Source organism: Ornithorhynchus anatinus, chromosome 18 (genome assembly GCF_004115215.2).
Source record: "Ornithorhynchus anatinus isolate Pmale09 chromosome 18, mOrnAna1.pri.v4, whole genome shotgun sequence".
Classification (NCBI taxonomy): domain Eukaryota; kingdom Metazoa; phylum Chordata; class Mammalia; order Monotremata; family Ornithorhynchidae; genus Ornithorhynchus; species Ornithorhynchus anatinus.
This window is the reverse complement of record NC_041745.1, coordinates 1,710,931-1,720,124: the sequence shown is the minus strand read 5'-3', so window position 1 is coordinate 1,720,124 and position 9,194 is coordinate 1,710,931. Positions and strand designations below refer to the sequence as shown.

The window sequence follows — 9,194 nt, the reverse complement described above, 5'->3', positions numbered from 1 at the left end:
TGTGTGTGGCTGTTGCTAGGTACAGCCGTTGCCATGGCTGCAAATGTCCAGGCTGCCCAGCGAGGACTTGGCCCTGCTGGAGATGCTCTTGTGTCATTTGGGAAAGTCCAGAGTGACCCTGACACGCTCCCAGAGAGCTGCCCCTGTCTCCCTTCCTTCCTTCCTTCCTTCCTCCCTTCCTTCCCTCTCCCTTTCATCTCCCAGCACTTGTTACTTTCCACCAGTCGGGAGTGGGGAGGAAATGGGATTTCATTCATTCATTCATTCATTCATTCATTCATTCATTCATTCGTTCAGTCGTATTTACTGAGCACTAACTGTGTGCGGAGCACTGTACTAAGCGCTTGGGAAGTACAATTCGGCAACAGATAGAGACAATACCTACCCAACCATGGGCTCACAGTCTAGAAGGGGGAGACAGACCACAAAGCAAAACAAGTAGACAGGCATCACTACCATTAAAATAGATAAATAGAACCATAGATGAATGCAAATCATTATTAAAATGAATAGAGTAATAAATACGTACAGATATATACAAGTGCTGTGGGGAGGGAAAGGGGGTAGTCAAGTCCTCTTCTGCCCTGAGGAAAAGCTAGGAGAGCATGGCTACTTCACCTGTAGTGGGAGGGATTTAAGGTAGAAGGCAGAGAAGCCTTCCTAACAGTGTGTGGGGGCGGGGGGTGAGTGGGAAGGTGTCATGATTAATAAAGAGAAAAATAATAATAATGATGGTATTTGTTAAGCGCTTACTATAGGCTAAGTGCTGTACTAAGCACTGGGGTGAATACTAGCAAATTGGGTTGGACACAGTTCCCGCCCCACGTGGGGCACACAGTCTCAATCCCCATTTTACAGATGAGGGAACTGAAGCCCAGAGAAGTGAAGTGACTTCCCAAGGTCACACAGCAGACATGTGGCAGAGCAGGGTTGAGTGGTCTTCTCTGGAGATCTGCTTGGAGGCAGGGGGAGGGAAGAGATGACTCCTTGAGGCCCCTTGCAGTCTCTCTTATGCCCCTCTCTCTGAAAGAGCTCCGGGAGGGGTTGGGGGAAGGGAATTCCCCGGGGGAGTTCAGTGTGGTATTGTGGGGAGCCAGATGGGGGTGAGGGGTGATGCGGGGAGGGCCAATTTTTCACACAATCTCTCCTGAGGGTTCGGAACAAAGAAGATCAGAGTTTGGGGCGGATGGGACTGGACGGACGGCAACAACTCGGGGGTGGTCCCTTCCGTTGAATCCCAGAGGGCTTCCCAGGAGAGGTGGCCCACGAAGGAATGCTGGGCACAGCCTGGGCAGCGCTCAAGGGCAGGGACCAGCCTTCTCGGCTGGTGCTAAATGACCTCCCCTGGCCTTGTGGTAGAGCCAGGACTCTCGGTGAGCAGGCCAGGCTCCGGGACATCTGGGTGGAGAATGGCTGGATGGGAGGAGCCACGAGTGAAGATGGTTTGGGGTGCTCGGGGGAGGGACCCTTTTTGCTCCCCAAAGCCCTGGGGCTTGACTAGTTGCTTCCCCTTGCAGGCAACCTGCGTGTCCACCCCCAGACCGGCGGGGGTCCGGGGTCGGCCCCTTCCCCAGCGGGGCCAAAGAGAGAAGGTGAGCAGTGCAAGAGCCTTGGTGGTCCCAGCCCCTATTTCTGTCCCTGGGGAGGGAGAAGGGAGATGGGGAGAGGGGAGGGAGGTCCAAATTGGCCTGGTGGCATGAACAGCCCCTCCTCGAATGGTCCTTGTTCCCGTGGGACTAACATCCTCAGGATGAATCCAAGACACTTGGAAGCGAGTTAATCCACTTTGCCTATTCTATCAAGACCCGCGCTTCAACTACAAATGCAAATGTAAGGCAGAAGGGAGTGGAAGAAGAGGAAAAGAGGCTTAGTCGGGGAAGATCTCCTGGAGGAGATGTGCCTTCAAAAAGCTTTGAAGGGGGGAGCGAAATTGTCTGTTAGATATGAGGAGGGAGGACATTCCAGATCAGAGGCAAGACATGGCTAAAAGGTTGGCAGCGAGATAGGGTCTGCACAGTGCTCTGCATACAGTAAGCGCTTAATAAATTCGATTGACTGACCATGGGGAGGTCAGAGATCCCAGAGCAGAGGGATCAGAAGGGGACATGTAGGGTGTGCTGTGACCCGGCCCCTTTTAGCTTGGAGGCAGGAGGCTACTCCAGGTAGCTGGTTCGGGAAGTCAGTGCCTGTTTTCCTGTCCTAAAAAGACTCTCCTCCAACCTGCTCCTCATCTCTCTCTCTCTGTCTGCGTCCATCTCCCTGCTTCCCTCCCCAGGCCTGAGAAGCTCCCTGCCCAGCGTGGCCACAGTGAGTCGGAGCCTCGAAAGGCTCAAGCCCGGTGGCCGAGCTGCGACCGAAGAACGGTGAGATTCCGGGGATCCAGGTGGGGCGTCAGGGCCTTATCCCACATCGCCCGGGGTTTTCTCCGGATCCTCGAAAGAGCTGATGCTGTCCCGCAAAAGCCTGGGGCTTCTCTAAGTTCTTCTCTGGGCTTTAGGCCTGCTGTCCCAGTCCCGTCGAATCACTGAACTCTTTGAACTTTTTATTGTTAGGTGCGTACTATGTGCCGCGTATTGTGCTAAACTCTGGGGGAGATACAAGCTAATCAGGTTGGATATGGTCCGTGTTTCACATGGGGCTCACAGTCTTAATCCCCATGTTACAGATGAGGGAACTGAGGCAGCAAGAAGTTAAGTGAGAAGCGGTATGGCATAATGGATAGAGCATGGACCTGAGAATCAGAAGGACCTAGGTTCTAATCGCAGCTCTACCACTTGTCAGCTGTGTGACTTTGGGCAGGATGCTTATCTTCACTGTGCCTCAGTTACCTCATCTGTAAAATGGGGATTAAGTCTGTGGACCCCAGGTGGGACCGGGACTGTGTCTGACCCGATTATCTTGTAGCTACCCCAGCACTTAAATCACTGCCTGGCACAAAATAAGCGCTTGACCGATATCACGATTATTTTTCATTATTATTACTTTCCCAACGTCACGCAGCAGACAAGTGGTGGAGCCGGATTAGAACCTAGATCCTCCAGCTTCCCAGCTCGGGCTCTTTCCACTAGGCCATTGCTGCTTCCTTAGTATGATCTGTTACCAACCATCCTTTACACCTGCGGACCGATGACTTCTAGTCAGTTGCTCGATTTCTTTTCCGGGCCGAGGCTAGTTCCAGGGGACCCCACTCTCTGGCACGGGCCAAGACTGGAGTCCACGTGAACCTCAAGGTCACCACTTCTCTCCACAGCCCCTCGACAGCGACCCTTGACCTCACTTCTCAGAAGCCCCAGGACAGGCCGACGTCCAGATGAGGGGGTTCTGCACGGCCAGACACCCTTGCTTGCAGCTGTTCTGTGGCGATTGGTGGGGTCTTCCTTCTTACTCGGTGAGAATCCCCTTCCAGCATCCCGGGGCTGGGGGGGCCCCTGAGAGATCATCCGGGACAACCCCCTGCTTCCGGGCAGGCTTTCGCCGGATCAGATTTGCACGGAGGGTCCCGGGGGGGAAGAATGGGAATGTCTGTCTTCCCCTCTCTAGACTGTAAGATGGTGGTGGTCAGAGACTGTGTCTGTTTATTGTTGTACTTTACTCTCCCAAGCGCTTAGTACAGTGCTCTGCACACAGTAAGTGCTCAATAAATAGGATGGAATAAAATAATGATAATAATGTTGGTATTTGTTAAGCGCTTACTATGTGCAGAGCACTGTTCTAAGCACTGGGGTAGATACAGGGTAATCAGGTTGTCCCACGTGGGGCTCTTCTTCATCCCCATTTTACAGATGAGGTAACTGAGGCCCAGAGAAGTGAAGTGACTTGCCCACAGTCACACAGCTGACAAATGGCAGATCTGGGTTTCGAACCCATGACCTCTGACTCCCAAGCGCGGGCACTTTCCACTGAGCCAGGCTGCAAGGCCTCCCCCGGCCCATATCCCATATTGAGAAGCAACATGGCTCAGTGGAAAGAGCCCACGCTTGAGCGTCAGAGGTCGTGGGTTCTAATTCCGCCTCCGCCACTTGTCAGCTGGGTGACTGGGCAACAAACTTCACTTCTCTGGGGACTCATCTGGAAAATGGGGATTATGACGGTGAGTCCCACGTGGGACAACCTGAAGACCTTGGATCTACCCCAGCGCTTAGAACAGTGCTTGGCACATAGCGAGCGCTTAACAAACACCATTATTATCATCATTATTATTATTATGATTATTATTATTATTATCCCGATTGCCTACCTGATAGAGCGGTGCGAGCTGAGATGCGGTCCCTCTTTTTCACCACTAGGGGGCAGGGCGGTCGGACAGCGTCCCGCACTGCAGCAGTGCCGCGCGCCATCTCCCCCTCGTGGTCTAACCTAGGTACCGCACCTCCACGCGTCTCATTGATCCACAGGGAGGAATTTGACCCCAGGGGGGAAAATCCTGCTCAACAGGCACCACTCGTCCCTTTCCCGGCCCCAGACAGCAGCCTGCTCGCCAGACCCGTCTTCCTGGACCGACCCTCGGAGAGGGTGTTGGAACCTCGTCCTTGGGAGGATGCTTCCTTGGGGAAGAAGAGTCGCTCCGTCTCGGACCCCCTCCTCCTCAGCCCCAGGTGGAGACCAGGCCATGTTTCAGGGCTCTGTGGGCTCAGTCCGGCGGGGAGGGATGGGATTCCTCGTCCTCTGGGTCAGGATGGCAGCCCCAGGGAATCACAGCCCCACCAGGACTGTCCGGTCCAGGACTCCTTGTCTGGCAGCCGCACCGGGATGCTTGAAGGAACTTTGTCCAACTAGTACACCCGCACGGCCACCCTCATGGTTGGAGATGGACCATCCCACACCCCTGACTGTCCCTCAGTGACCCAGCACGGATCATCCGACCCTCCTGACTCTCCCCGCTTCATCTCCGACTCTCCCCTGGCAGCCCAGCACGGACCACCCAACCCCCTGACTCTTCCATCTCCATCCCTGATTCTCCCAGGACCTCCCACCACCTCTGACTCTCCCCTCTGCCACTCCATTTTGCAGAAGGGTACACCGAGGCCCAACAATATGAGCTGCCCAGCCCGGCAGAGGAATAAAAACAAAACGAGCCAGCTAGCAAGATCTCTCCCTTGGCCCCTCCCCGCCCCGTCGGCCCGCCGGGATTAATCCGGCCTGGTATTTCTTTTCAAGGCTTGCTCGAAAGCCCTGGAGGAGAGATGGGGAGGGAAATAATTTCCGGGTTGAGGAAAGGGAGCCTGGAGAGAGAAGAGGGGACGAGCCGGGCCGGGGGGATGAGTTAGGAAGAGGGGGTTGGGGGGCAACAGAGTCTCTCTCTGCCCCCTTTTACTTCCCTCACAGGCGGCCCCTCCCCACTCTAGTTACTGCGAGGGGCGGAGAAAGATCAAGGTCCCTCTCTTTTTTTCTTTCCCTCTATTCTTCCCACCCTCTCTCTCCTACATTCCACCCTCTCTTCGTCTCTCCTGCTCTCCCTCTAAGCGCAGGTGACCCTTCCTCTTCGCTTGGACTCCCTCCGGACCGCCTGCCCAGGTTCCAGCCCCCCTAAATGCCCTTTTAGGGGCCCGCCAGGGGGCTGGGGCCGGGGCTGGGCAGAAGGGGTGCGGACAACCGGGCGCGGAGTGTCTCCGGCCGATCTCCTTTCTCCGAGGACTGGCAAGTCCGGCCAAGAGAGATCTCCAAGTGGCCGGAGGACTTCGCCCTCACCCCATCCGCCTCCCTGCCTCCCAACTGGACTCCAGTCTGCTTCGGAGCTGGCCCAGCTTTTCGCCCCCCTCTACAAACCTCCAAGGAGCCTTAACCCTGCCCCCTGGCCCCCAGACCCTCCCCACCAAAGTTTTCAACATTGATGGTGGGGGTCGCCCCCACTGCCCTCCTCCAGGAGCTGTCTCCGGCTGGGGAAGCCTCCCCTGACTGACCGCTGCTGGGGCTCAGCCCCGCCTCGACCGTGACCTCGCTGCGCCCCCTCCTCAGAGCAACGCCACCGCCCACCGCCCTCCCCCCAGCCCCTTCCTCCTCCTCCTCCTCCTTCTCCTCCTCTTCCTCCTCCTGGCTGGTGGTTCGACTCCAGGCAAGTGACGGTGGAAGCGGGAGGGGAAGGCGCGGTTTTTTTGGAGGGAGGGGACGGGGGGCAAATGGGTGGGGGGCTCTGGGGAGGACGGGCCGCCTCGCATTGCCCCCCGACCACATCTCCATCGGCATCTCTCCTGGCTCCTGCTGAGACTCCCAGCTGGGCGGGAGAGAAGACCGCACCGAGACTGCGGCTCCCCAGTGAAGCTCCGGAGGGGATATCGCCGGGGGGCGATGTGTGTGTGTGTGTGTGGGGGGGGGGTAGGTTAGGGAAGGGAGAGGCGGTGGTCGTGCTCAGAGTCTGCGGGAGGTGGCCAAACAGGTCCTTGGGGGAGAGATGGGGCGGCCAGAGGAGAGAGACAGTCAGGGAGATGGGGAGGGCGGGAGACAGAGAGGTGAATTGGTCCTGAGACACCGCCCACCCTCACCCCTCGTAAACCCCCGACCCCCGGGGGGCTAGGGTCGCTGACCGGCCTCGACTCCTCCTTGCCACTGGCAGAGCCCCCACCCCCCGGGCTGGGCAGACGGGCGGAGCCTTTTCAGCACCGCGATTGCGAACAGTGCCCCGCCGCCCTTCTCCCCCTTCTCGCCCTCCACCCTGTGGGAAGCGGGGCTGGGGGTGGGAAGGACCCCGGAGGGGAGGGGACCCCCAGTCCCCAGCCAGACCGGAGCGGGAGGGCCCACCCCAGAGGGAGAGAAAGTTCATATCGCCGTCAGCAAGCCGCCCAGATGGGCAGGGAGACGGCCAGAGTTCTCTCCCTGGCGTTGAGATCTCTCCCTCCCTGGGGAGGGGCGGGGAGGAGAGACGACATCTCTCCCGCCCCCCTGCCTCTGGGGCCTGGCTGATTAGCTACATGCTTTGAGGTGTCTTTCTAGTCCATTTTACAGCGGGAGACCTCGAGGCCCAGAGAGGAGAAGTGATTTCCCCAAGATCACCCAGCAAGTCAGGGCTGGAGCTGGGACCGGTCTGCGAGTCCTGATTCCCAGGCCCCTGGTCCTGACGGGCGTCCTTGGGGTCCACGTTGGTTGCAGCTTCTGGGTCAGGGGGCGGGGGCTGTGACAGTTGCAGGTGACCCGAAATTGCTACATCTCTTCCAGGGGTAGGGCGGAGGAGGGGGGTGGTCCCTGAAGGAGCCGCGACCCTCAGCGACCAGGCCGGGGGGCGGAGATAGCCGCCTTTGCTCTCGGAGCCACCGGAGTTTCACCACAAAAGGCCACCGTCTGCTCCCGCTCGATTAGCCACACCATTGGTAAGTCCCTCCTCGTGTCTAACCTAAATCTCTCATGCTGCACCTTAGGCTCCGCCCGTTAGTTTCCACCCGGGACTTCAGTAGCCTTAACTCAAGCGTGAGCGGAGAGAGGGGACAGGGGAGAAAACGATAATAATGATGGCATTTGTTAAGCGCTTACTATGTGCCGAGCACTTTGTTCTAAGCGCTGGGGGAGATCCAAGGTCCATCAGGTTGTCCCACGTGGGGCCCACAGTCTTCATCCCCATATTACAGATGTAACCGAGGCACACGGGAGTACGGTGGCTTACCCAACAGGCCCGGAGCGGAGCCACGATTAGAACCCAGGTCCTCCGACTCCCAAGCCCGGGCTCTTGCCACTAAGCCACGCTGCTTCTCTTGGGGGATTCCCAAGGAGGATCTCGGGCCGCCCCCCAGCCCCGTCTGCAGAATTTGGCCGACTGACTCCTCTCTTTCTCTGCGTCTGTGTGTGTGTGTGTGCGTGTCCGTCTCTGTGTCTCTTTACCCCTGCCCCCCACCGACCAGAGCCCCCGACCCATCCCCTGCCCGGGCCAGGAGAGATCCGATGCCCCGGGGCCGGCCGGGGTTCGCCCCCCGGCAGCATGGTCCCGGAGAAGGGCAGCGGGTCGGCCACCCCGGCCCCGACCCCGACCCCGACCCCGACCCCGGCCGCGACCCCGGGAGCCGGCAAGTCCCGGCCCCCGGGCCTCCCCTCGCCGGCCTTGTGCTGCGCCTGCGGCCTGTGCGTCATGCTGGCGGGCATCAACCTCACCCTGGTGGGCGCCTTCGCCTTCGGCACCTTCCTGCCGGGCCACAACCCCCCCATCGTCATCGGCCCCGTCCTGCTGCTGCTGGCCATCTCCTTCTTCGGGGCCTGCTGCGTCTGTAGCCGGCGACCGACCGGGGCCGGGCCCGCGGGCCGCGGGGGCAAGGGTCCCTCGGGCTCGGGCCTGGGCCTGGGCCTGGGCCGGGCCGGGCTGGCGGGCTTCGAGCTGGAGACCAGCGAGCACACCGTGCAGGACACTACGGCCATCCAGCTCAGCCCGGCCAACTCGCCCAGCTCCTCTCGCAGGTCCACGCCGGTGCAGGCCGGGCCCGGGGCCTGCGGGCTCTTCACCATGGAGGGCCTGGGCCCGCTCGCCGCCAACGGGCCCGCGGGCGAGGGCGCCCACCTCAACCTGCCCCGGGAGCCCGTCGGCTCCTAGGGTCGGGGGTGGCCTCGGCCCCTCGCCCCCCTGCCCGCCCGCCCCCGCCCCGCCGGCTCGAGGCCCCCTTTCCCCTCCCCGGCCCCGCCCGAAGATGCCAGCCGCCGAAGATGTCCGTGACCCCGATGACCCCCCCACCTCGGTGCCCACCTTGGGCGGGAATTGGCCCGGACTCGAGGCCCCGGGAGGGGGCGGAGGTTCGAGGGACCCAAGGGAACGCGGGTCAGGGGTCCTTGCCCCCCGGGGCCCGCCTCTACCTCTCCGTCTCTCGCCGGCCGCCCCCCACCGCCCCGTAACCGGGGCCTGTGCCTCCCTTCGCCAGCCGTCGCTCCGTTTCCAGAGAAGGCATCTGGGGCTCAGAGAGGTTAAGCCACGAGCCCCGAGTCCCTCGGCAGAATCGGGAGCGGAACTGGCCTCTCCCCCATCCCTGCGGACCATCCGCCAAGAGGCCGGAGGGGCTTTCTGGGGGTTCTCCGGGGGGCTCTGAGCCGTCTGGTCTCCCCTGGGCCTAACCCCAGAGGCTCCCAGGTCAGGGGTTCCACCAGCCTTTCTCCGGCCGGATGGGCGGGACCCTGCTCCTCAGGGTCTCCTGGGGGATGGGGCAGACACGTCTCCACCTGCCTCGAAAACGATGGTGGCCCCCTCCCTCCCAGAGCCTGCGTCCCCCCTCCTCGGCCTTTTGGGTCCG

General features: G+C 60.2%; 1 protein-coding gene across 1 annotated transcript; it reads left to right on the top strand.

Moving 5' to 3' along the window:
- Positions 1 to 7,966: 7,966 nt before the first annotated feature.
- TMEM275 (transmembrane protein 275) lies at positions 7,967 to 8,525 on the top strand (the record flags this gene model as incomplete). The annotated part of the gene is made up of 1 exon (XM_029046739.1): positions 7,967 to 8,525. A coding segment is annotated over one exon (540 nt), but the record flags the coding sequence as incomplete, so codon positions are not given.
- Between the last annotated feature and the right edge of the window lie 669 nt (positions 8,526 to 9,194).